General features: G+C 37.5%; 1 protein-coding gene across 2 annotated transcripts; it reads left to right on the top strand.

Annotated features, from left to right (window-relative positions):
* Positions 1-1791: 1791 nt before the first annotated feature.
* On the top strand, positions 1792-26468 carry SPATA9 (spermatogenesis associated 9). 2 transcript variants are annotated; one of them, XM_055233379.2, is made up of 5 exons: positions 1792-1991; positions 2194-2282; positions 9175-9402; positions 20878-20973; positions 25966-26468. In XM_055233379.2, exons 1-5 carry the CDS (start codon positions 1982-1984, stop codon positions 26254-26256), a joined length of 714 nt encoding a protein of 237 aa, XP_055089354.1. In that variant the 5' UTR covers positions 1792-1981; the 3' UTR covers positions 26257-26468. The 2 variants fall into 2 exon arrangements, with proteins under 2 accessions (XP_055089354.1, XP_055089352.1); XM_055233377.2 differs by having other exon boundaries at positions 1793-2016.
* Positions 26469-27511: the final 1043 nt, after the last annotated feature.

Genomic DNA, 27511 nt, shown 5'->3' with positions numbered 1-27511 from the left:
ATTGTTATTTATTTTTTCTGTTTATTTTTATCTGAAATAACATAAGATGCATAAGGTTATTGGCATAAGAAGATAATTAAACACAAACAAAAATATTATAAGATCATAATGTAAGTGCTGCGGGGTGAGATTTTCTTATTCCATCACCATCTGTCATTTTTCACCACTCTACTTCTGGGGAGAGGGCTCTTAAGTAAGAAAAGACAAAAAGGACGTTGTTAGCAAACACAAAGAGTTGGTTATGCTTTAAGTGTGGTAAACATTAGCCGGAGAAATGCTTTTCCTCTAGATTTGTTAATTTTATAGGATGCCTAGGAGGGAGAGGACTGATGAAAAGAGAAGAAAATTGGGTAAAACCAGTTGGGCAATGACATCGGAATCAGTGGATAAAAAGAACTAGGGGATGATGGAAGGGAGGAGAATGGAGAACAGGGAAGAAGACCAGAAAGAGAAGGATCTGCCAGGTGTTCCTCTGCAGTGGACGCTGATGACCAACTATCTTGCTAGGACAGATAAAGTATTTCATTATCTCATAGACTCCCAGCATGTGTATTCATCATTGTCTAGTATGATTTTCTTTCTACCAATGGATTGCACTTTCCAAATCTTAAGGGCATTGTTATCTTAAGCATGAGAGTCATGAGAGGCAAGCAGGTTCTATTTTGGTTAGGAGAGGTGAATGTGGTATGGTGGAGGGTGTTCTAAGGCAGATTGTGGACTAAGAACACCATGAAAGCTGGGGATTTTCAGGCTTCCCATGCTAGAGGAATCCTGGGATGAAGATTTCTCTTTCCCAAACTGTTCCCACGAAGAAACTTTCAGCAGCCGTGGCTTTATGCTTGCTGAAGAAAGTGGTCTAGCTGCAATTAAATATGAGGGCTTCAAATTAGAATGGGATTCAGGTTAACCAACTATTTCATTCACACTAAAATATAACTAGGCTGTCGGCCGGGCGCGGTGGCTCACGCCTGTAATCCCAGCACTTTGGGAGGCCGAGGCAGGCGGATCACGAGGTCAGGAGATGGAGACCATCCTGGCTAACATGGTGAAACCCCGTCTCTACTAAAAATGCAAAAAATTAGCCGGGCGTGGTGGCAGGCATCTGTAGTCCCAACTACTCGGGAGGCTGAGGCAGGAGAATGGCGTGAACCCAGGAGGCGGAGGTTGCAGTGAGCCGAAATTGTGCCACTGCACTCCAGCCTGGGCGACAGGGCGAGACTCCGTCTCAAAAAAAAAAAAAAAAAAAATATATATATATATATATATATATATATATATGTATGTATATAAAACTAGGCAGTCAATCAAGTCTGCATGGTATCAAGTTCTTCTCGTATTTGGTCAGGGGAGCTAATGGTCATCTGACGTGTGAGGATACTAGGAGGGTAAAAGATGAAGAAAAGAGATTGAGATTATAAAGCAGAGAAACCAAAGACTTTACAGTTTTGCCTGAGTTTGACCTAGTGATCCTCACTGGTGAAGCAAAAACAATCTATTCAGAAGTCTTTCTGAATTCACTGCTGGTGTTTCTTTTCTATTTGGCATTATATATAAAGCATTTCTTTTAAAGCACACACCAGTTTTTTTTCAAATGGACCTTTGTTCTCAGATGATCCATTATTTGTGGTATCACTGCAGAATTTGGGACAAATTTCAACTTATTTCATAGAACTCCTTAGTGTACTTTATTATTCAATCCCCTCACTCCTTCCCTTATGCCTCCAAACACACTCTTCTTCCTCTCACTGCCAGAGTGATGTCAGAAGATTCTGTAACAGGTTCTCCGAAGCCTATTGTGCAGTAACAAAGAATTTCAGCAGTGAGCTGTGAGTTCTGTCCTTGCTGGCTTTCCCAAGTGGAAGGCTACCCTCATCTTTTACTAATGGCAGACTAGGACAAGCATTACCTGGGCCTGCAAGCTTGTTAAGCACTAGGAACCCAACCAAGAACTCACCATGCCAATCAAACCTGTTGGAGGGATATGTGGGCAGGTGTTGAAGAACTTTTCTGGAAGAAGTACACACAATCTTGTTGTAATGGGCGTATGGGTGTGGGAACAACTGGGAATAAGATCCCCTAGGGTTCCTTTACTTTCCCAGTCATCTAGGAATTTGATCAAGTGTTTCATGTTCTTTTGAAACATTTAGGGGACGTTTTCAAAGTTTTCTTTTTCCTAACCTCTTTTTGTCTTAGTTGAGGGGATCCAGAAAGCAATCATGGACTTTGTAGATGAGTTTAAAGATGAATTTCCCACCATCCTAAGATTATCACAGTCTAATCAGGTAATGTGATTTTATAACCTTTAAAAGGAATAGAAAAAATACATTCTATTTTTAGTATCATACCAATTATTTAATGCTTGATTTTGAGATCAGTGCTCAAAACTTTAGAAAACACTAATTTTGCCTCAGAAAAACAAATTTCAAATATTACTCATTAAGAGGGGTCTTTGGGAAGCAGAGAGATTGTGGACCAAGAAGTGAGGTAGATTGAGAATTAAGTTTAAAAACAATAACTATGTTATTAGGGTAAACACCTGGCAGTCTCTCATCACTAGAATTGCAATGCAAAATCAGAAAAATACCTAGATACACTTTAGCAAAAATCTATATCAATTAAATCAGTGCAAAAACTTGAGATAAATTGTAACAATGGAAAGATAAATACAACATGGATGTGTGTTTAATAAGGAAAGAAAACAGTAGTATCAATTTAAATGAGGTATACATGTATATTTTTTAAACCTCTGTTCCAAAAAGGATTTGAAACAGATAAAATATTGGGAGTGAAGGAGGAGGGAGGTGTATATTTTGAAGAGACATAAAGTCAGGAAAAAGTAACAACTTGTTTAGGGAACACATGTAACCTAATTTACTCAAAGGAGTAAATTAAAATTAAATTAAACCTAATTTACTCAAAGGAGCTCTTAATGGAAAAATGTGGTTCGGTCATTTTGATCATAGTTGGAATAGAATATGCTGTGAAGGTACATGGTACAGTAACAATCCACTTATCCAGAAGTCAGACTGTTGGCGATGTCAAACATGAGCTGTATAACCAAAACCTGGCAGTTAACAAAAAGCACTCTAGTAACACAGTAATCACAAAGTATACATATTTCATTGCAAAGGAGGGGTATTAGAGCTAACTTTAACCATGCCTGCAGACAACCAGCCATCAGACATTTACTAAACACCTCACTATTGCTTGGGACTGGAGAGAGGAAATACAGAGATAAACAAGACTCGATCCTTTCCGCCAATCAGCTTAATCTAATGGAGATAGAGTTGTAAATTAGTAATTGCATTAGAATATGGTAAGCGTTACATCTCTATATCTAATTTAGAGGAGTGAATGACTCTACTGAGGAAGGTCAGAGAAGGCTTCATGGAGGAAGGATGCTTTTAAGTTGGGTCCCAAAGGATGAATAGTAGTTTTCAAGGTAAAGAAAAGGGTGGGATCAGTGGGTATGGGCAGGGGAGCATATTCCATTGGCAGTGGGGGTTAGGCCAAAAAATAGGAAACAGCATAGCATGTTTCCAAAATGTCAAATAAATATAAATTAAAGGCATGTAGGATAGAAGGGTTGAGATAGGAAATAGTAGAAAAAGGGGTGGAGGTCTTTGTATGCCATGTGAAAAAGACTGGACTTTCCCTTATATGTAACACAGATATCAGTCACAGAAACATTTTGGGCTTGGAAATGACATTCAGTTTGCACATCGAAAATACTTTTTTAGTGGTAATGAGATCCGAATGGAGGCAGAGCTTCTAGGAAGATTTTGTTGCAAATGACAGCTAAGAACAAGGACATTAACATTGGGAATAGAAAGGGTTGAGCACAAGAGATATTTAGCATATTTTGAAACTGACAGTGTGGGGTGAGAGAGAATGTGTAAAGGTTGAGGAAGATTCTGGATTTTGTGGGTGGCTAGAAGAATAGTGATCCTGTTGACTAGGACCAAAGACAAGATGAGGAAGAGCAGCTTTGGAGATAATGAGTTTGACTGGATCACAGTTTAAGGGGTCATGCCACATCCTGTCCAAGCCTTGGAGTTGAGTTATAAATTGCATATGTAGGTTGGAAGCTCAAGAGAAGTCCGGCTGAAGATGTATATTTGGGAGTCATCAGTGCATAGTGAGTTGTTATAGTGTATAGTTAAACCATGTATTTAACTAACTATAGTGTACATTTAAACCAAAATGGCAATCATCACTGCTCAAGAAGATTGTGTAGTAACATTAGGGCATAGGATAGAACCCCCGACAATGCCATTGTTTAAAGGGTTAGCAGGGCATCAGAGAAAAGAAGAGAATGAAGAGAATGAAATTCTATGAAAGCCATAGAAGTGGAGAGAAAAAGGAGAGAGGAATTAGCAGCAGTCAGCATCCTCAAAGACGTCAAGTATGGGATACATTTTTTAAAGTTATTTTGCATGTCAGTAAAAATTTAGCCAACACTAAGTGGATAAAATTTTAGTTACCCAGAAAATTTACTTATGTGGAACCCCTCATTCACCGATAATGGTTGCTGTGACTTAAATTCTTATTTAGCAAAAATAATTTTCTGTTCTGAATAGAAGGTAATCGTTATATATGCAGATGATTCAAATTACTGAGCCCATACATTTCTAAAAATAAGTTAACTGGGCCAGGCTTGGTGGCTCAGGCCTGTAATCCCAGCACTTTGGGAGGCCAAGGCAGGCGGATCACGAGGTCAGGAGATGGAGACCATCCTGGCTAACATGGTGAAACCCCGTCTCTACTAAAAATACAAAAAATTAGCCGGGCGTGGTGGTGGGTGCCTGTAGTCCCAGCTACGCGGGAGGTTGAGGCAGGAGAATAGCGTGAACCCGGGAGGGGTAGGTTGCAGTGAGCCGAGATTGCGCCACTGCACTCCAGCCTGGGGGACAGAGCAAGACTCCATCTCAAAACAACAACAACAACAACAAAGTTAACTGATAATGCATTCTTATTTACCATTGAGTCGGATGAGTTTTAACTGTCAGGACCTGCTGAACTCCCTTAGCTATAGTAGAGTTCTGGGACTTGTAGAATGGACTCCTAGATGGTATAATAGAAGACAATACTGATTTAGCCTGTAAGATAATAGCCCTGGGGGAAGTGGACATTCCCAGTATCAGTCATCATAGGAAGAGGCGGTCATATTAGATACAGGACACCAGAACTTGGAAGGTTGGTCTTAGTGTCAGGGGAAGCAACTGCTTTCTGCCTTTGGCCGGCCCTCTCTTGGGTCTAGTGTTTGAGGAGGGGTGATACTAAAGTGTAGGAATCTGCAGGCACAGTGCTAAGATGGCATCCAAATGCTGGTCAGATCAGCTAAGCATGAGAGGTAAGGCTTAAGAGTTTCTGAGGGCAAACTGGGTTTTCTAATGCTGTATCTTAGACTTGGCATCCAGTTGCTCCCCCTTTTTGCATTCCCCTAGCCTTGGTATAAAGTCTTTTGAAACACTGGAGACTATTTTGGCTATGCTCTGGAGTAGGAAGGAAAGAGATGGGCAGATATACATGCCTGGTCAATGTCAAATAGCTCAGGCCAGCACAGTAGTAGTTACTTAGAAGGCTCAGGGTGAATCCTAGGAAGCCAGAGACAGGCATGGAAAACCTTGTTATCATTTTCAAGTTTTGATTCTCCCACCATTGCTGAAATCAGAGAAACCGGGGTTTTATTTAATCAAAGAAATGGCAACTTCATTCATTCATTTCTACCTTCTGAATAGCCTCATCATTAGAACCATAAGCATAGTTTATGGTGACATCAATTGAATATTGTGATCCCCAAAGATAAAGCTGTGAGTTCCTATTTCCAACTAATTGAAGTAATTTCCTTATAGAACTTTATCCAACTCAAATAGGAACATAATTAGTTACTTTATTTCTCATTTTCAAAACACTTAATATTGCTGTTTTCCCACTATTTCCTTTGAAGAATGTGTTGCTGAGATTGGCAAGAAACTTGAGTAGTTAGGGGATATTATCACATATTTGAAGTTATTTACCCTTCAAATATAAATTATGTGGAAAACATTACTAATACTCAGTTGTTAAGCAGATTATTTTTAAAAGGTTAGATTGTAAGTGCTGCAAATTTTTTTTATTTCCAGGATGATCCATACTTCCCAAACAGTGAAAGGAATGGTCTTAAAAATTCTTAAAGGGCTTTATTAATTGGGTTGTATCTTAAAATTCTAAATTTTGTGATTAGTATTTAAATCTCCCCCCCCTGCCCCCAGGCATGTATTTATTTAGGAAAAGGCCATCTTGCTGGCCTAGAACAAAAAAGGATTTGATGGGAGTGACGATGGAATTTTTATAGAGGAATATACCTAGAATACAACCAGAATAATGATTACTAAATCGTTCTTCCTGGATAGATTTTGAAGGAAATTTTCTTTTTGAGGCTAGGAAAGTTACTTTTATTTTATTTTACTTATTTTTTTGAGATGGAGTCTCACTCTGTTGCCCAGGATGAAGTGAAATAGTGCAATCTCCACTCACTGCAACCTCTGCCTCCTGGGTTCAAGCTATTCTCCTGCCTCAGCCTCCCACATAGCTGGGATTACAGGTGCCCGCCACCATGCCAGATTAATTTTTGTATTTTTAGTAGAGACAGGGTTTCACCAGGTTGGCCAGGCTGGTCTCAAACTACTGACTTCAAGTGATCTGCCCGCCTTGGCCTCCCAAAGTGCTGGGATTACAGGCGTGAGCCATGATGCCCGGCCAGAAAGTTAATTTTAGAATCTTGGCTTGAGATGATGGCTTCTGGGGTTCAGTTCTTTCCACCCCTTCTGTCCCAATCAGCTCAGACAACAGCCTTAGTATCTACTTCCTTAGTAAAGAGTAATTTTTAAAGTTTTACACTTCAAATTTCAAAAGATTTCCATATGATGTATTTAAAATAGTAAACCTTTAAATTATGTACTACAATTGGGTATCTAAAAAATTTTAATTTAGATGCTCATTCTTGGAATAAGAGAAAAATATTTTAGGATAAATAGGGTCAATTTTTGTGAGTTTTTAAATATGAAGGATGAATATATCTTTTTTCTGTTATCTTGTACTTAACCATATACTACAAAATAGAAGTTGTAGACAGGACATATTAGAATCCATGCCAAAAATTTTGGAGTTTTATGCCCTTAGATGTACTTTTCTGAATTCTCTATGCTTTTTTTTTGTTGTTGGTTACTGTTAATGTGTGAAAAAACTGCCAAGAAGGCACCAATGATGTTTGGAAATTACCTGTGATGGCATTTAGGTTTCTGAAAGTAATGAGACTATGACTGTCACTAGAATGCTAATTCAATTATATTTTTGTCTTTGGTGAGTTGTTTCTTGTGGAGAATTATCATTATTGTGAAAGTTATAGAATTGTGCACTGAAAACTTTCTGTGTGGTTTCTAATATTTGGTATTTTTTTGATGTTTCTTAAGATTGATTTGTTTTATTTTCTGATACTCTTCATTCATTAATTCTGACAAAGATAGAGTGCATATTACATGCCAGACACTACTTTGGCTCTGGAGAAAAAGAAGCAAGCTAAATGGATATAAAACACTTACAATTTATATTCCAGTCAAGTAAAAAACAATGAACAAGGAAAATAAACAATATAGTACATTAGTGTGAGTGTTACGGAGAAGAAAAACTATAGCAGAGAAGAGATGCAAAATCAAGGTGCAGGGATAGAGAGCACAATTGATGATTTGGGTAGAGTGACCAAGAAGGTCTTAGTGGGAAAGCAATTCTTGAATGAAGATGTGAAGGAAGTGAGGGAGTGAACCTTGGGATGCTTAAGGAATCAAATAGCATAGCTAGTGCAAAATCCCAGACACCTAAAAACTTCAACAAGTTGTAGGGAAGGGAAGAAAAGAGAAAAAGATGAGGCTGAACAGGTGAAGAAAAGACAACGTTTGTAGGGCCTTGTGGATCACAGTATGTACTTTGGCTTTTACACTGAGAGCAACTGGAAGCCACTGAAACAGTTGAATAGAAGGAAAATATGATCTGACATAAGTTTTAATTAGATCTCTCTGGCTGGTGTATTGATGAACAGAATGAAAATAGGCAAAGGTGGATGCAGAGAAACCACTTAGGAGGCAAATTCACTAATCTGGAAAATACATGATGGTAGAATTCAAATATAATAGACTGGGTACTGTACTGGGGGTAATGAGAAGTGGTCAAATTCTGGGACAAGGTAGAGAAAGAATTTAGTAAGATTTTCTGACAGGCTAGTTTGACAGATATAGAAGAGTAAAGTTCAGCATTATAATTGCCAATGACAAAGAAATGGGCATGGCTGTAGCAAGAAGAAAATAAAAAAAGAAAAGCAAGATATATATTTAAAGAGTAGAGCTCAAGTGGAGAAATCAGTTAAGAGAATTCTTGTTTACTTAATAGTTCTTTAAAAATTCAGTGTGCATTTGGTACAGTGTACACTGCTCGGGTGATGGGTGCAGCAAAATCTAAGAAATTATCACAAAAGGACGTATTCATGTAATCAAATACCAGCTGTTCCCCAAAAACCTATTGAAATTCAAAAAAAAAATTTTTAAGTAAAAATTCAGTGCACAAAATATGTAAATCTAGGAGGAAAATGAAACATTTGTATCTTCTGGCTGATTACTTCAATTCTTGATATTTATCCCAGGGGGAAATATATATATAAAGATTTAAAGTCTGGGTGTGGTGGCTCACACCTATAATCCCAGTACTTTGGGAGGCTGAAGCAGGCAGATCACCTGAGATCAGGAGTTGGAGACCAGCCTGGCCAGCATGGTGAAACTATATCTCTACTAAAAATATAAAAATTAGCTGGGCGTGGTGGTGCTCGCGTGCATTCCCAGTTACTCGGGAGGCTGAGTCAGGAAAATTGCTTGAACCTGGGAGGCAGAGGTTGCAGTGAGCTGAGATTGTGCCATTGCACTCCAGCCTGGGCCACAAGAATGAAATTCCATTAAAAAACAAAAGATTTAAGTACATGGCAGGGAATTCAAGGAGTTTCACTGGGGGACAGAATTATTGGACGTTGAATATATGCATGACACCATGCACAATGTAGTTATATAGTAGTCAGTCTCTGCCAGAAGTAGTTTTAATAATGCATTGGAGATTACACATCAGTTACTTTTCAAAGGCCTATTTTTTCAGAAAAGAGAACCTGCGCAGAGAACATCCAAAATCAGGATGGCTATTGCTTTAGCTAAGATTAATCGAGCAACATTAATTCGCGGATTAAACAGCATATCCAGATCCTCCAAATCCATGGCCAAACTTCTGCATCCTCAGCTTGCATGCAGACTTTTAGAGCTAAGGGACATATCTGGTCGTCTGCTGAGGGAAGTTAATGCGCCGAGGCAACCCCTATATAACATGCAGGTAAGGGAATACTGCATATGCACAAGGACCCCTTTTTAAGAAACTTTTAAATTTGCAAAATTTGAAAAATAAAATGTGGTGAACTTGATTGTCCTATGTGTAAAACAGATATACTTGGATAAGAGAAATGAATGGTTGGGCCTTTTTAAAATATAATGCAATGTGGACTTTTTTCTACCTTATTGTTTAATTGAACTATATGAAACTGTCCATTTCAAATGGTGCAACTTAAATATATGCATGTAAATTACCATTTATGTTAAATCTAACAGAAATCTTACAACTAGCCTTAAAAATTATTGTGTTTTGTTCCTTTTTCCTCATAACTTTGTTTTGTTTCCAAGGCAACCTTTGTTTGACATAATATATTGAGTATATTTACCTATAAATTCAAATTATGTTTTCTACATTCTTATTGAGACTCTGTTATATTTTGTTGAGGACAACAACTCTTAAAACTTTTTTGGAATCAATTTCTTGCTTTCTAAACTTCACGGCACAGAACTCAGAGTTTTTCAATTTGGGCATTATATAAAGCATCCTAAATGTCACTACAAAAGATTCAGAATTTTGCAATTCTGGCATCTAAACTGCAGGACACATTAATTTGAACTCTTTGTTGAAGGAGAAGAAAATGAGGCTCCAACGGAGTTAAACCAAAAAAGAAGATGTGTTAGCTCCCTTAAGCAACCCAGAGCTGTTAAGATTCCCGACATGGCTGGATACAGGTATTCAAACGATACCTTCCGGATCCTTTCTCGCTTTTGCCCAGTGTCTTGGTTCTGCTTTCTGTCTTGACTCCATTATTAGGCTGACTTTCTCCTCATAGTTGCAAGATAATTTTTGCAGCTGTTCCTTGGCTATATTCTTCCAGGTTCAATTCCAGCAGAAAAAAAAAGAGAGAGAAAACCCCTGACCCCAAAGGCAAAGTCTCCAGGTTCATTCCAAGAGCATGGCTTGTGTTCTCAGTGCTTACCTCTAAACCAAGGACATGAGATGCATTCATTGGCCTAGAACTTGATTACCTGCTTATCCCTAGAACTGGCATTGGAGCTCTGTCACCACACGACCTGAGAGTGGTGTGGAATGGGGGAATCCTCAAACAAAAATCTGGGTTGCTTCAAGAAGGTAAAAAATGGACCCTGGATAGCTGAAATCAATGAATACCCTTTATGTTGGAGTCTATCTTTAATGAAAGATTTTGACATTTCTAGAAAGCCATCATATATTTTAGCTACAAATTGCCTGAAAGCAGCATTTATAAAAGGCTCTTTTATAATTTCTGATGTCTGAGAAAGTAAAAAATGGTTTGTGTTTGCCAACCACTAGATTCTTTATGAACTACAAACCTTAATCCTGTATCTTTAGATCACTGAAAATAAACATAGCTGTGGCTCATGCCTGTAATCCCAGCCCTTTGGGAGGCCGAGGCGGGTGGATCCTTTGAGCTCAGGAGTTTGAGACCAGCCTGGCCAACATGGCAAAACCCTGTCTCTACTAAAAATACAACATTAGCCAGCATGGTGGTGTGCCTGTAATCCCAGCTACTCAGGAGGCTGAGGCAGGAGAATCACTTGAACTGGGAGGCAGAGGTTGTAGTGAGTCAAGATTGTACCACTTCACTTCAGCCTGGGCAACAGAGCAAGACTCTGTCTAAAAAAAAAAAAAAAAAAGAAAGAAAGAAAAACAAAAAAAGGAAAAGAAAAGAAAAAGCAAAAAAGAAACAAAGGTAAACCATATTATCTTAAATCCCCACTGAAATATCTTTCTAAACCTAATGTTTTGACTTCATGTTTCTTTCCTTGCATTGTCAAACCTATAGTTTTTTATAGAGGGTTGGTAGAAGAAATGTCTTTTGAAGAATATTCCTGTATTTAATATGAAATCATGTTTAAAGACACAGGCCATTATGCTATTCAGGGTCTTCCTTTTTGCTTCTCTGCTAAGTCAGAACTGTGAAGGATCTGAGATCTTACACTATCCACAAACTAACAAATTAGCCTGCCACAATTGTACACACACATATGCGCATGCACACACACACACACACAAAACGAGCCTTGGGCCCACGAACACATGGTTTATTATTCACAGCAAAAGCGTCAGCCAGAGCAGTATCTTGTGCTGGTTCCCTAAACTTAAATTCCTTAGGGCAATGTGATGTGGGCCAAATGTTGCCTGTGCACACAGTATGTTGCATCACAGGAGAGAGGAACCTTGAAATCAGGAGACCCTGGGGACTTTTTATAGGGACACTGGCACATCTCCCTAGCCTCCTCTCCAAAAAGATATGCAGATGGAGAGACAGAGAGAGGGAGAAAGAGAGAGAGATTAATTATTCATTACCCTGGAATATAAGTACATGTTTCAGGGAAAAAGGAGTGGGCTTTATTTTTAGTGGCCTATGACATGTTCAGGGAGATACATGTTTCTCTAGAGGGATATACTTTTTTCTACTTTGCAAGGCTGTTTACTATTCAAACATGTCCTTTGCTCAGAAGGGCCAATCTGCACAGGAATGAGAGAAATCCATGGAGACTTATCTCCCAACATTCATGAAAATTCAGTGGCAAGAAAAAAAATCTGTCTTTCCAGTTGAATTTGTGTGTTTTTATCCAGTAATGAGAACTAAGAGATATAATCTGTTTGCCTTTTTACTTTGACTGATAATGAGTTTCTGAGGTAAATTTAGAGATCAAGTGTGATAACTAATTCCAGGAACCTAAGAAAAACAGGCTTAGGGACTAAGTGACTTGTGCAAGGTCAAGATGTTAACTGTGACTATCTTTGCTGACATTAATTTAAAATCCATGACTATGAAATCTCTTCTTTGCCCTTATTCTCTTATGTGATCTATATTGCATCTCACTTATAATTTTCTTATGTTATAATTTTTACTGAAACTTGAAAAGAAAAGAACTTCAGAGTTTTGTTTCTAAAAAATAAAAAACCTCTTTTGGCCTTGGTGGTGAAACTGTCCCTCTAGAGAAATTGTGCTTGTTGCTTCAGGGATACCAGCAACCTGAGACCAATCTTTATGTTTTTTTCAGCTTAGGATTCCCTGCATCACACTGATAGGGTAAATTCAGATCCCTTTATAAGGGGAAAGCTTGGAATTTTAATCTCTCATGGGAGTCCCACATGGAGACCAGCTTCCTTACTTTCTTACTGTACTGGTGGATGCAAGTGTTTGAGTCCCAATTTCACCGAAATTGCAGTTCTGCAAAGGCTTGATCCCCACCTCACATCTATCCAAGTCTCATATCCAGTCTCTGTATTAATACTCAAGCACCCAACCATTACTTTAGGGTCCAGTAACATCTCCAGAGTTCTTGGGATATAAGCTCACACACTTGCTGCTCTGGTTTTTTGTTCCCTTTTTGTTCCTGGCATTGGGGATGGGGGAAAGGTCCCTTTCCTTTTTGTAAGCTCAATTTTGTATTACATCTTTTGAATGTCATTTTTATAGTATTTCTAGGTGTTTTTTTTTTTTTTACTTTTTTTATTATACTTTAAGTTTTAGGGTACATGTACCCTAAAACATTTCTAGGTGTTTTTGTGTGAGATGCTCCACATTAGCTCAGTCTGCCATGTGTATGGAACCAGATGTTTTTCAGCTTTACTTCTTAATATCTTCCAAGTTTTAAGACGATTAAATTTTTTGGAAGTGAAATATAGTTCTACATTTTTATTTAGTCAACAAATAGCAGCCAGGTGCGGTGGCTCATGCCTGTAATCCCAGCACTTTGGGAGGCCGAGGTGGTGGATCACCTGAGGTCAGGAGTTCAAGACCAGCCTGGCTAACATGGTGAAACCCTGTCTCTACTAAAAATACAAACATTAGCTGGGCGTGGTGGCAGGCACCTGTAATCCCAGCTACTCAGGAGGCTGAGGCAGGACAATCGCTTGAACCCTGGAGGTGAGGTTGCAGTGAGCCAAGATCGTGCCACTACATTCCAATCTGGGCAACAAGAGCGAAACTCCATCTCAAAAACAACAACAACAAAAGTTATTGAAAAGCTGATATGCAAAATCACTAGATTAGGTACCAGGGACTCAGAGATGTCTCACCTTTGCCCTATGGATTGTGGGGCTCACAGACAAATAAGCAAACAGTGTCAGTAGGATGTAGCAAGTGGATGATCAAAGTATGCAAAGTGCACTACCGAAGCATCAAGAAGAGACATAGCATTCCAAAGAGTGGTCCATATAGACACTCTAGAGATAGGATACTGAATCTGAGTCTTGAAGGAGGAGGAATTAGCCAGATGAGAAGTAGGAGAATCATTCCAAGAAAAGAGCAGTATATATGAAGACACTGAGGTGAGAGAGAACATGACTTACTTGGAGAACGTAAGTAGTTCCGTATGGCTGGAGTGAGACAAGTGAGAACAGTCCCAGGTCAGAGGTTCCAGGGTCCTTGGAGGCTGGGGGTTAGGAAGAAGCTTTACGTGGGGAGTATACAGTAGCTAGGGTTGATAATCAGAATTGCTAGTGAGGGAAAACTAAGTTGTAGTAAAAGTTTCTCAAATCTCAAAGGCTCAGTGAGGACAGAAGCAGAACTGACTATGAGGACAATGGCCTGGAGAGTCAAAGGTACAACCGGAATGTATGAGATGTGGCAGAGGTCAATGGATTGGTCTGTAAATGGAGTGTATCCATGGCACCACAGTGTGCTGAGAGGAAAGTGCAGTAGTATGAGAAGCCACATTAGACAGAGTTCAGCTTATCCAGAGTGGATTCCAGCATGAATTCTTTTAAGAATTGTCAAACTGCCTGTCTCAGATGGAGCTTTGTGTGGGGAAGTAAAAGGGGTGAAAGCTGGAAGGACTATTCAAGGGGATATGCTTTGTGGTTGCATGAAAGATACTCTAGGAAAACTTAGCTGTAAGAAGGTAAGTGGCCTGGTTAACTTATCTGAAGGTATCTTTCAAATATCTTCTGGATGTGTTCTGTCTGGTCACTGTTTTGTGGATGACAAATGATGAAAAAATGCATTTGTAGCTGGAACACCTTAAATAGCTCTACCAAAACTCTCTGTTATATGGTTGAGAATACCAGTGAGGCAGGTGACTTCTTTTGGAAACAAAGAAATAGAGGAACATTTTCATTAGGACACAAACAATAACTAGAATAGTGTTTCAGCTCTTCGACATGGGGAGTTCTGAGATGCAGCATCCAGTAATGGTCTCCTCAAGGTGAAGAATGGACACTGGCTCAGGAGCTCCCTCTGCCATCCACCTGGGCCTTTCTGCTTGGATGTTCAGCTCTAGAGCATGCTTAATATGTCATAGCGTATTGAAATGTCGTGCCAAATAGAAGCCTCCCAAAGACCCAACTGGCAGGAATGGCCTAAAGCGATTCTAATGGCCTGAGACATGTGCACAGATGATTGGGGTCAAGCCTTTCCAGCTTGCCACCTTGTTAGAAGAGGGTTCTTTTGCACTTGGCTCTATGGATGCTGAATAAAATTATTCCTCAAACCCCTCCAGGTTCTGCAGAAATGAGACTGCAGTGATAGGATTGTGGCTAGTTCTATAAAAAGCCTCAGGAATGGAAAACTCTTAGTAGAGAATTTCCTGGTAGTTTTCAACATCTCCAGTGCCAGTACTTACAGAATGGTGCATCTGCTTAGCCTTGTGAGTTGCCTGCCTGAGTGGAGTCCGCAGCTGCCCTAGGCTGCAGTGACCTAGATAATCGCCTTGAATGCTGACTTCAGCCAAGACACGTCAGCTCCCAGACATCGTTGTTGATTCTGGCAGGCCAATGCAGAGCCACAGGACCAAGAGCTCTTCCTGTGATAGACTCATCCCTATAATGGCATTAGAGTTGACTGTTTCTACTTTGTATACACACTGCAGCATGGTATAGGATAAGATAGGGACTAAAGTGAAGAAAATCCTCAGCGTTTACAATGCCTGGGCTGTAGGTGGATCCCAGTGAACTTGTGTTCTTTTTTCAGGATAAGGATCAGAAACTTACCTATGTAAAGTTTCTTCCTTACACCACCCTCTAAGTTAGACTCCAATTTGGGGTTTAAACTATAAACCTCACAAATATCAGGAAGTTCTGTAGGTCCTACATGGGCCTGCCATGAGGCTAACTTGGCTGGTATAATCTAGACCCGGGGAAAGAGGGTATTTTCTAGATAGTAGAACTCCTGGGCTCTTGAAGACATACAGTACTCGTCCACGTTGGCAAAGGGATTAGGACATTTGAGCCTTTACAGGACCACTGGATTAAAAGCTTGTTTAAGAACAATGTTCTACAGAATGTTAACACTGGGGTTAATAAAGTCAGGTAGCTTTCTTTAAAGTCAGGAGTCTTTCCTGTATTCAAAGGTGTTGTGAGTTGCTAAGCAAAGACACATTCGTGCAGCTTTTCCAAACTTAACAGGAATACTTTTTTTCCTGGACCTCTCTATAAGTAGCAGTCAGTGTTTCCTGCAACATTTGTCTGAGTTAGAATTTCCCCTATGACTCCCCTTGTAACTCTCATCAGGGTGGTTTTGGACAATGTAAACTACACGGGGCCTGGTAATTCTCCAACCTTCAGGTCATGTATAAGTGAATCTTTACTGCTCACTGTTGGGTTTTTTGTGTGATTTATCTTAATGGTGAAAATAAGATGAACACACGTACTTCTTTTATGAGATAAGGCAGTCAAAATTATGTGGAAAAAGTTGAATTAAAGGTTCAAAATGTTTTTACTGCTCAAATATCCATGTATTTTACATGTTTTACATGACCAAATTTAAAAAGAAATATATGAACATAACATTGATACCAAGATATTTTTTAACTCAAATATGCACATAAAGTGAAATTAATATAACAAGGTTGAGATAAAAATTTTGAAATAGGCCAAGATCATCTAAAGACTGCCACTTACCAAATTTCTCCTGTTTTTTATCTTAGCTTTTACCATACACTATTTCTGCTCAAAGCAAGATAAAAATGAAACAGCATGGTTTATAATACGAAAAACATGTTTTTTAGGTGAATCATAAAGTTGAAAAATGGCTACTTGCCAGAAGCCACATATATTTTGGAGGAAATATATTTTCTTGTTACAGGAATAAAAAGTAATTATTAAAAGCATTAAAATAATTAAATATGACCCTTAAACAATATAAAGATTAATTATTCAGAAGCATAACATATATCAAGTACATAATTTATTTTGAAACTAATCAGCTTTAATTACTTTTAGGTGAAGGACAGAACCTGAGAAAGAAAGATGTAATAAAACAGAAAGAGTAATTTCTCATGTAGACACCTGTATTAGTCCATTCTTGCACTTCTATAAAGAAATACCTGAGTCTGGTTAATTTATAAAGAAAAGAGGTTTAATTGGCTCATGGTTCTGTAGGCTGTACAGGAAGCATGGCAGCATCAGCTTCTGGGGAGGCCTCAGGGAACTTACAATCAAGGTGGAAGGCAAAGGGGAAACCAGCACTTCACATGGCTGGAACAGGAGGAAGAGAGAGAGGTGGGAGAGGCCATACACTTTTATACAACCAGATCTCATGAGAACTCACTATCCTGATGACAGTACCAAGGGGAGATGGTGTTAAACCATGAGAAACCGCCCCCATGATCCAATGACCTCCCACCAGGCCCCACCTCCAGTATTTGGTATTACATTTCAACATGAGATTTGGTGGGGACACAGATCCAACCCATACAACACAACTTTTATTTTTATTGTATATGGCCTACCAATGATTGAACATGGACCTCCCACTATGAAATCATATATTCACAAGCTCAAGAACCTTTTCACTCTGCTAGGAGGTATATCTGCTTTTCTTCCTCCTAGAGAGTCTGCTCTCTACTTGTGTATTTGTCTCCGTGTAGCCTAAAAGTGGGATTCAAAGGCATGCTATCAATTTGATTCTTTCTAGAGAGAAAAAGCAGCAGCTGCTTCATTTCCTGGAAACTCTTTCGAGAAGCCAGGAATTCTGGGAAATGCTGCAGGTGACCTATGGAGGGAGTGGGCAGAAACTTTCCCTACCTATCCCTACATCTAGGAGTTAGTACGGCCCGAAGAGAAAGGAAGAAGAAAGAAAACAGCCTTTCCCCAACCCCCAGCACCCCCACCCCCCACTCTTAGCTACTAGGCTAGATCCTATTCTTGGTTTCCTTGTTCTGTAAGTCACTTAAGAGGGAAGAAGGAAATTGCAGTGGGCAATTTTGTTCTGCATTCAGTAGTGGCAGCACTAAGCAAACACTGAGCATAGTAGAACAGGATGTACACGTATTTTAATAATTTCATTTTCAAAATACCATATGTACTTTCAACCTAACATAGAAAATATAGAAAACAAGAAAGAATTTAATTTCTCTGAACCTGTGTTCTTTTTTTTTTTTTTTTTTTTTGTATTTTTAGTAGAGACGGGGTTTCACCGTGGTCTCGATCTCCTGACCTCGTGATCCGCCCGCCTTGGCCTCCCAAAGTGCTGGGATTACAAGCGTGAGCCACCGTGCCCGGCCTGAACCTGTGTTCTTATTTCATAGGTTAGAGGATAAAATGAGACAATGCAAGGAAAGCCAGTAGAATAGAACCTAGCATGTAATGAGTGTTCTACAAATGTTAACTATACAAAGCCACATAACTAAATCATAACAGCAATTAAAATTTTGGTGCATTTCTGTCCAAACTTCTTCTATGCAATGTTGTGTTTATTTTCATCATAAAAACATGGGACGTAGAATTTTTAAGCTTTATACTGAAGTATACAGAATCATGCACAAATTAAGTGTATAGCTCCATAAATTTTCATAGATTGAACACATCTTGGTAAGCAGCACTCAAGAAATCTCATGCTGCCTTACAGTCACTAATTCTCACCCTTGCTAGGATAATTGTTTCCTTTTCTTCCAAGAGCATAGTTTGGCTTGTTTTTGTATGTTATATAAATGGAATCAATCATACTTGTTATGCTTACTATTTTGAACCTTGATCTTTCTCTATTATTATTACTATTATTAATATTCCCTCTCTAATAAGGGACTATTAATGTCCCTTAATACTACCCATGCACAGACATTTTACTAAAAATTTTACAAATATTTTCTTATTTATCTTTACAGCAAATCTATGAGATAAACATTAGCTATTATTCTCAATTTGGAGATGAGGGAAACAAAGCTTAGAGGAAAGAATTAATTTGTCCAAGATTTCATTACTCAAGAACTCTGGGGCTAGAGATTAACTACATCTATTTACTCCAGAGTCCATCGCTGTAATGCAGTCCTTTACCACTCTTCGTGAGCAGTAGTGAATCCCATGGCAGCATAGCTTAACGATCAGGTTAACAACTTGGGCCCTGGAGTACAATTTCCAGTTTAAATCTCACTTTGCTACTTACCAGCTATATTACCAGGGGCAAGTTGCCTACTTTTATTTTTTCTTCTTTCCAGTTGTGGAATGAGGATAATAATAATACCAACTTCATAGGATTGTTTTAAGAATTAAATGTGAATACTTATAAAGTACATTGAACAGGACCTGGTAGACAGTGCCATATAAGTGTTCGTTCAACAAAAAGTTATCACATGTTCTTCAGAAGTACCTTTTATTTATTCATTTTGAGATGGAGTTTTGCTCTGTTGCCCAGGCTGGAGTGTAATGGCATGATTTCAGCTCACTGCAACCTCTGCCTCCCAGATTCAAGCAATTCTCCTGCCTCAGCCTCCCAAGTACCTGGGATTACAGGCATGCGCCACCACGCCTGGCTAATTTTTGTATTTTTAGTAGAGATGGGGTTTCACCATGTTGGTCAGGCTGGTCTCAAACTCCTGACCTCAGGTGATCCACCTGCCTCGGTCTCCCAAAGGGCTGGGATTACAGGTGTGAGCCACTGTGCCCGGCCCAGAGGTACCTTTTAAAAGGCTGCATACTATTCACAATAGCCTAGATATAGAATCAACCTATGTGTCCAACCACAGGTGAATGGATAAAGAAAATGTGGTTTGTATACACAATTGAATACTATTTAACCATCAAAAAGAATTCTGTCATTTGTGATGGCAAGGATGAATCTGGAGATCACGTTAAATGAAATAAGCCAGGTGCAGAAAGACAAATACCACATGATCTCACCCACACGTGAAATTTTAACAACAACAACAAAAAGTTGATACATAGAAGCAGAGAGGAGAACGGTGGTTACCAGAGACTAGGTAGGGAAAGGGGAAAAGGGAAGGATGGTGAGAGGTTGTTAAATGGGTACAAAATTACAATTAGATAGGAAGAATAAATTCTGGTGTTCTACTGCACAGTAGGGTGACTACAGTTAACAGTAAAATATTATGTATTACAAAATAGCTAGAAGAGAGGATCTTTTAATGTTCTTACCACAAAGAAATGATAAATGCACAATGTGATACAGATGCTAACTACCCTGATTGGATCATTAAATAACATAGACTTCTATGGAAACATCAAATTATACTCCTTAAATAGGTACCATTACAATGTGTCAATTAAAAATACATAAAAGGTTTGAAAAAATAAAAAGATTGCATAATATACCACTGAGTGGATATAACATAATTTTCCTAACTATTCTGGAATCATTGTTTTAGTTTTTTCAATGTTATAGCTCTTTAATGAACATTGTCTAATGAATATTATGTGCATGTTTTTACTGTGCATTTATATGATTTTATCAGTTACAGCCTGTACCTTTTGGAAGTTCATCGAAGCCATTAAGTTGCTTGGTTCTTACTTCAGAGGAGCCTGGCTGTCACTTCACTGCTGAATGGAAAGGGAATGTTTTTCCTAAAGTCCTCATTTCATACCTTGCTCAAGGCAACAGAGGTGGCCCATGAGACAGTATAACTGAGTATGTTAAAATGTTATGTTTCAGGCGGGTACATCTACTGCCAGAAACTAGAAACACAGGAGAGGCAACTTCATCATTGGTGTTAAACTTCTCTGTGTTTCATGAGAGCCTATTGCATATGAGCACAGAACATTTTCTGAAGCTTAATGATCATCTAAGTTTAATGCTGGCCTTCAGCAGTCTCATGATTAACATTTCCAAGCAGGTCATTAATCTCTAGGAAAAGCTTATTATTTTGATTGCTGTTTACTTAATTGAGTTTGTGAATAATTAGTAAAGAATGATTACATGAATTTGAACAAAGGAAAGACTGTTTTTCTAATATGCACAGCAGCACCTCCTAGTGTGCACAGTTGGTAATTGGGAAAAATTAGTCATTTAGATCGCAGAAATGCAAGATTTTTATAGATTTGTCACAGGTTTTGATTAGCACAAGAAAGTGTCTTCTTGTTAAAAAAGGAAAAATAAACAATTTTCACAATGCGAAAAAGCCTGGATAGCTCTAAAGTAGAAGACTTTCTTTAGAAAAAAATAAATTCTCATTTTATAGTAACATTGTACAATATGACATTGAAACATTGAAAATGTTTGCTTAATTAAGAAAATCTTTTCTGTTTTTGCAGGTCAGAAAGGGTTCTTTGTTTGAAATCATCTCCTTTCCAGCAAAGACTGCTTTAACTAGCATAATATATGCTTCATATGCAGCACTAATTTATTTGGTAAGTTAATTATTAGAATCTAGAAATAAATCTACTTATGTAATGTTAATAATACTGTGCAATAGTATACTGTACAATATTTAATGTTACCATTCACAGTCTCGTTACACAAAATAATTTTATATTAAAAATTTCCTTTTCTGATGAGCCAGGTCAATCCACCAAAACCCAGTTTGCTTAAATAACTAAAATTTTATTTTTATAAAGTTTATTATTACCACTTGAATATTTTTGATCAAGAATTTTTAGTTTTACTGTTATTTAGCTACAGCTGTTTTGTTTCAGCCATTGTACCATGGTTGGCTAAAGTTCAGTATTCTAACATTTGGGGTCTCTCACTTTGGGGAACACAGGTATTAGTATATTTTGGATTACAAGTGCTATGCATGAGAAAAATATAAAAGATTTTTTAATTATAAGGGTTTTATTTTCTATTAATAGCCACTTAAAAAAACTGTAACACACAAAAAGGAAAGTGTACAGCTTAATGAATTATCACAAAATCTATTAATCTCTATACTACCCACGTCAAGAAACAAAACATCACCATAATTCCAGAAACCTCTTTCTTGCCCCTCACAATCACTACCCTTTCCTATACAGGATGTCACTGTTTTGACTTGTACTACTACTGATAGTTTGACTGCTTGAATTCTATATAAATACAGTCATATATTACGTTCTTTTGTGTTTGTCTTTTGCCCAACACTGTTTTAAGATCATTCACTGCCTGTAGCAGTAGTTTGTTCATTTTCACTGCTGTGTAGTATTCAACTGATTGACTGTATCAGCGTTTATTTATCCATTCTACTGCTGATGGACATTTGGATTATTTCCAGTTTTGGCTACTATGAATAAGGTTGCTATAAATATTCCTGTACATATCTTTTGGTGAAACTGCTAGACCATAAGGTATGCATGTGCTGATACCTAGTAGATATTGCCAAAGAGTTTTCTAAAATGGTTTTTTAACAATTAACACAAATCTCAGATTTTTTAAGTCCAAGTTGCTCCACATCATTACTGACAGTATTGTCAATCTTTTCCATTTTAGGCATTTTTGTGGGCATGTAGTATAATCACATTGTGGTTTTAATTTGCATCTCCTTGACTATTAATGAGATTGAGTACCTCTGCATATATTAGTTGGACATTTGGATATCCTCTTTGTTAATTTCTGTTAAATTCTCTTCTTGCTTTTCTATTGAGAGATGTCTTTCTTAAAACAATTTTTGATTTTTACTTTAAAAAACATATCCTAGGAGCCTGTCCTTTTTTGATTATATATGGACAAATTTCTTCTGTTAATCTGTGACTTGCCTTTTCATTCTTTTAATAATGTCTTTTAAAGAAGAAATTCTTAGCCAGGCATGGTGGTGTGTGCCTATAATCCCTGATACTCAGGAGGCTGATGGGGGAGGCTGAAGCAGGAGGATATCTTGAGCCTAGGAGTTTGAGACCAGCTTGGGCAAAATAGTGAGATCCAGTCAAAATAAATAAAAGCATATCATAATTTTAATGTCATCCAATTCATTAATCTTTTCCTTTATGTTACGTGCTTTCTGTGTCAAACAGAATCTTGACTTACACCTAAGGTCATGAAAATATTCTCCTCTGTTATATTCTAGAAGCTTTATTAGTTTAACTTTCACCTTTAGATTTATAATCCATCTTGAACTAATATGAGGTAAGAGTCAAGTTTTTCCCCATAAGTATCCAATTAATCTATTTTTTTCTTAAAAGAAGCCCCTTTTCTATTGTCCTAGAATACTTTTTTGCATAAATCAAGTGTCCTTTATACATAGGTCTGTTTATAGATTCTCCATTCTATTCAGTTGGTCTATTTGTCTATTCTTGCACCAATTGAGCACTGTATTAATTACAGGAGCTTTATATCTTAATAACTGGGCGAATAAGTCCTCTTTCCAGTTCATGAATATAATATATCCTTCTATTTAGTTTGGTCTTCTTTAATTTCTTTTAATCATTTTTTATGGTTTTTTTTGTTAGCATTCTTACACATTTTTGTTAATATTTTATATCAATATCAAAACGTACAAGAAGTCCCAATTAAGAGCCAAGCAGGTGTGTGTGTGTGTGTATAAGTTGACTAGATAGTTCTAAAATATATAGGGAAGTGCATAGGGTCAAGACTAGCTAAATATCCTTGAAAAAAGGTAGAACTTACTTTTAAACATATTAATTCAGTTTTTTAAAAACTAAATTTATCAACTATTTTGCCATTGTTTTAAATTTTCAAGAAGTGCTCAATATCTTAAATGTGAATCTTATACAAAATTGGCATTCAACTAAGCTAGGATGCAAATACATTGCACAAAATGAATAGGATGTCATGTCTATGGGGAAATAAAAACTAGACTAACACAAAAATTAGATTTCAATTTCTCAAAGGCTGTTGAAATCATCTCACACAATTTATCACGCCATGAACTTTATAAGCAGGTAATAGAAACAAATTTTTGGTGATCTGATAATTGGTCATATATGTATCTAAGGCCTGGGAGAGGTCAGGTTATAATTTTGGTTTTGAAAACAATATATATGTTAGATGTTAATGTCCTATGAGTGGAACCATATCAAAAGAAAAGACAGGTAAGTCAACAGAAATATGAAGAACAGCAATATTTAAGTGAGCTAAAAAAGAATCTATTTGGGAGACAAGCAGCAACAATCAGAAAGGCAGAAAGAAAATCAGGAGAAATAGTGCCAAGGAAATAGAGACTCAGGATGTTGTGACAGTTAAGTGTCAAATACAAGCAGAAAAAGTCAAGTAAAATGAAGATTTGAAGTGTCCATTAGATATAGTAGTAAAGATGTCGAGGTTAACCATCTCAAAAATGATTTCAGTGGCATAACTGGATAAGGAAGACAGAAACAAGCAGGTTTCAGAGTGAACAGAAGGTAATAACATGGAAACAGACTCTGGTTTGACTAAGAAGACAGTGTGTAGCAGTCAATAGAGAAGCAGATTCCCAGAGATTTTTAATTTTTAAATATTAGGATGGAAGATACTCAAGCATGTTATAGATTGCAGGGGAAGATCCAGTCAAGAGTAAAGAGGCTGAAGAGACAAGGAATAATTGATAGAGAAGATGGTAGGATGTAGGTTAAACACAAAGATAGAAGGATATTTACCTTGATCAAGACCGTTCATTTCTGAGACTGGGAAAAAGGTGGTTAGAATGTGCACAGATATAATTTTTTGTTGGTGAGGGAAGAGAGAACGTTTCAAATAGAACTTTCCAACCTTTTTCGCAACATGAATTCATAGAGAATGATTGTATTTTGGATAAATGGATGAGGCTGTTTATAGCTAAAGGTCATGACTTCAAAGGTTTCTAGTGCTGGGTCTGGATACATAAGAGTGCAAGTAACAAAGCATATCTGAATGACAGTACCTTAATCGATAAAGATATTTAAATATCTTAATTAGAAGTTGGGAGTTAGGCAGTTCCCAGGTTTGTACAGTTACATCCGAAATGTTATCAAAGCCCAGGTCTGAATGTCTGTGCTTACCCCAAATTCTTACGTTAAAATCTAACCCCAAGGTGGTGGTATTAGCAAGTGGGGCCTTTGGGAGGTGATTAGATAATGAGAGCAGAGTCCTCATGAATGGGATTAGTGCCCTTAGAAATGAGGCCTGAGACAGCTGCCTTGTTCCTTCCACCATATGAGGACATAGATAGAAGGTACCATCTATGAAACAGAAAACAAGCCCTCACCAGACACTGAATCTGCCAGTGCCTTTATCTCGGATTTCCCACTCTCCAGAACTGTGAGAAATAAATTTCTATTGTTTGTAAGCTACTCAGTTCGTGGTATTTTGTTACAGCAGCCCAAAAAGCCTAAGACAACAGGGTCTTTCCCTCTTTTTCTTCTAAAAACTTTTTAGTCCTTAGGTTTGTTGCCTCATGATCAAGCATCACAATACTATCAGTGTTCAAAGAAGGAAGAGGGAGATAGGTAGAGGGAAAAGACAGTCTATATAGGAGGAAAAACTTTTCCAAAAATCCTTTCTGAGTTCCGTCCCAGCAGACATACCATTTTATTTCATTAGTTACAGGGTAGCTAATGAACTAACCGCAGGGAAGTGAGGGAAAGTGTCTGTGTTCCTCAATTCTATAGCAAGAGGCAGGCAAGAAGGAGGAGGCAGGAGGCAGGAGGGCAAGAGGAAGTTGAGGCTGTTCAAGCCTGAGGACCTCAATCCTTTTGCTGTTACCTCTTTAGGAAAACCTTCTAAGTGTTTATAATCCTTTATATTACCTTGAGGCATTTCTTTGGTGAAATAAACTGGTTTAAGTCTTCTCATATTTCATGAATTTTCTTTTCTCATTGCTTGCCTTAAATACTTAGCATCATGATCATCGTCATTAGTAAACGTACAGAGTAAGTTTAATTAATGCAGTCCTTAGTGGTTCTGAATTTTTGAAGTTATTTTTCTCTGTTTTATTTTTGACACTCCTCTCCTTAAAGTACTGAGTGGCATTTTTGGAAGGGACAGTGGATCACGTATTTGCTCAGAAACCACTGATAGTAGTTTACTAAATTCTGATACGTTGATATCCTTTCATTGTACGTGTAAGTATAAGCAAAGTCTAGGGGGAAGAAAATTAAAGCAAAAAAACTACTTTGAGAAAAACCATGTTTGAGGACAAATTCCATCTCTCAGAAAATGTTTCATTTAATTACATCAGGAGAATAAAGATGTAAAACATCTAATGAACTGGGGGAAAAAGATGTAAAACACATATTTATTGAAGCATACTAGGTTTTAAATTGCTGTCTAGATTGTAATGTATTATTTAGAACAATCTCCCAATGCTTATTATATTATGTACTTGAAAGTCCTGAAAGTGCTTTTATTAGATTATGTAGATTAAATGACTTTATGTGAAACACTATATTGTATGTTTTAAATCTGTGGTTAGTAGCTTAAGAAACTTTACTTTTCAAACTCTTTTTATTGTATAGGCAGTCTGTGTTAATGCTGTGCTGGAGAAGGTAAAGAACATCTTCCAGGAAGAAGAATCCGTAAGGCAAAACAGAGAAGAGAGTGAAAATTGTAGAAAAGCCTTTTCTGAGCCTGTGCTTTCAGAGCCTATGTTTGCTGAAGGTGAAATCAAAGCAAAACCCTATAGGTCATTGCCAGAGACGGCAGACATTTCAGATTACCCCAAGCTTCTTGCTAATAAGCAGAGTAATAACATCCAAGTTTTACATTCTGTGTTTGACCAATCAGCTGAAATGAATGAGCAAATCTGAATACAGATATCACTGAACAGAACTTGAGTTATCTATTTAATGGCACAGTTCATCTGACAAAACTCAGAGTCTAGTTTACATATTCTCTGCTTTCTTAAAATTCTTAAGAATTGCTCTGCTTTCTTAAAAAAAAAAGAGAAGGGGGCTACTATTAAAATGTCATTTTCTAGTATTTACATGATAGAGTAAATAAAATGAATATTGATGTGGAATATATGTACTGACTACATACTTTTAATGAACAAGAAAATCCATCCTCTGGTGGGTTAGACTTTACACTGTGGTTTATAATATAAGCATATTTATAATACATTAATGTTTTTATTAAAGACTTGAGTGTCAAATTCTTTACTTGGGAGAAAAAAAAGCCCCATCAAGATGCTGCATATCAAAATAAAAGAATATTTTTTATATGCAGACTGGAGAGTTTGAGTCTGCCTATTATTATTTTGTAAATCACTTGTAAAGTTATGAAGGATTTGCAATTCACAGATGTCATAAATTTATAAGACAAAATATTATTTACAAATGTGATGAGAAGATTTCTGTATATGAAGACAATACATGATATGATTTTTATTTCTAGATTTAGAGATACAAACTTAGAATGAAAAATCAAGTGCACACTACTCATTATTGCCAGTGGCTCCTATGAGAAAATATTTTTGTAATTATTCCTGCAAACCAGGGCTACAGTTTTTGCCTGAAGAAAGTACTTTGATTTCTTCTATACACTTTATATTCTGGACACGTGTTAAGACCTGACTGGGCATTGAAGGATTATCACATGATAGAATAGACTGGGATGTACCTTCCTGAGAGATAGTACATTTTCTGTACTTAGTGAGTAGCTGCTACCACAAACAGTATCTATAAAAAGCCCAAGGCTGGTTCATTGGTTGTCTGAGAAATGAGGACCAAGTGCTACTCATGCTATCCAAACTCCAACAGAAAAGGAAGTGTAATAATATGTAGTAAAGGTCCCTGTAAGCAGAGTCTTTACTATACAGACCTTACTCATTCACTATTTTTATAATAACCAAGGGAAAGAGTCCAGGTCGGCTCCTTAGAATGTTAAGTATTAGATTTAGATTCTTAATTCTATTCCTCTAAAAATACTACTATGCTTTGAGACTAGGTTCCAATCTTCACAGTTCTTCTCACTCTGAATTCATCATCTACTCATTTTAGCTATTTCTGGTCCCACATAGTGGTGATTTTTGCATGAGTACTGACCATGCAAAAATCACCACTA

Source organism: Symphalangus syndactylus, chromosome 11 (assembly GCF_028878055.3).
Source record: "Symphalangus syndactylus isolate Jambi chromosome 11, NHGRI_mSymSyn1-v2.1_pri, whole genome shotgun sequence".
NCBI lineage: Eukaryota > Metazoa > Chordata > Mammalia > Primates > Hylobatidae > Symphalangus > Symphalangus syndactylus.
The sequence above is the reverse complement of the archived record's forward strand: the minus strand, read 5'-3'. Positions and strand labels throughout refer to the sequence as shown.

What these genes read in the sequence shown, in the direction of transcription:
- SPATA9 (XM_055233377.2), top strand. Translation starts at nt 1,956, where the DNA reads ATGCCAATCAAACCTGTTGGAGGGATATGTGGGCAGGTGTTGAAGAAC. An exon ending in GATTATCACAGTCTAATCAG is followed by an intron (nt 2,283 to 9,174) that starts GTAATGTGATTT and finishes CTATTTTTTCAG; the next exon opens with AAAAGAGAACCTGCGCAGAG. An exon ending in AACCCCTATATAACATGCAG is followed by an intron (nt 9,403 to 20,877) that starts GTAAGGGAATAC and finishes CTGTTTTTGCAG; the next exon opens with GTCAGAAAGGGTTCTTTGTT.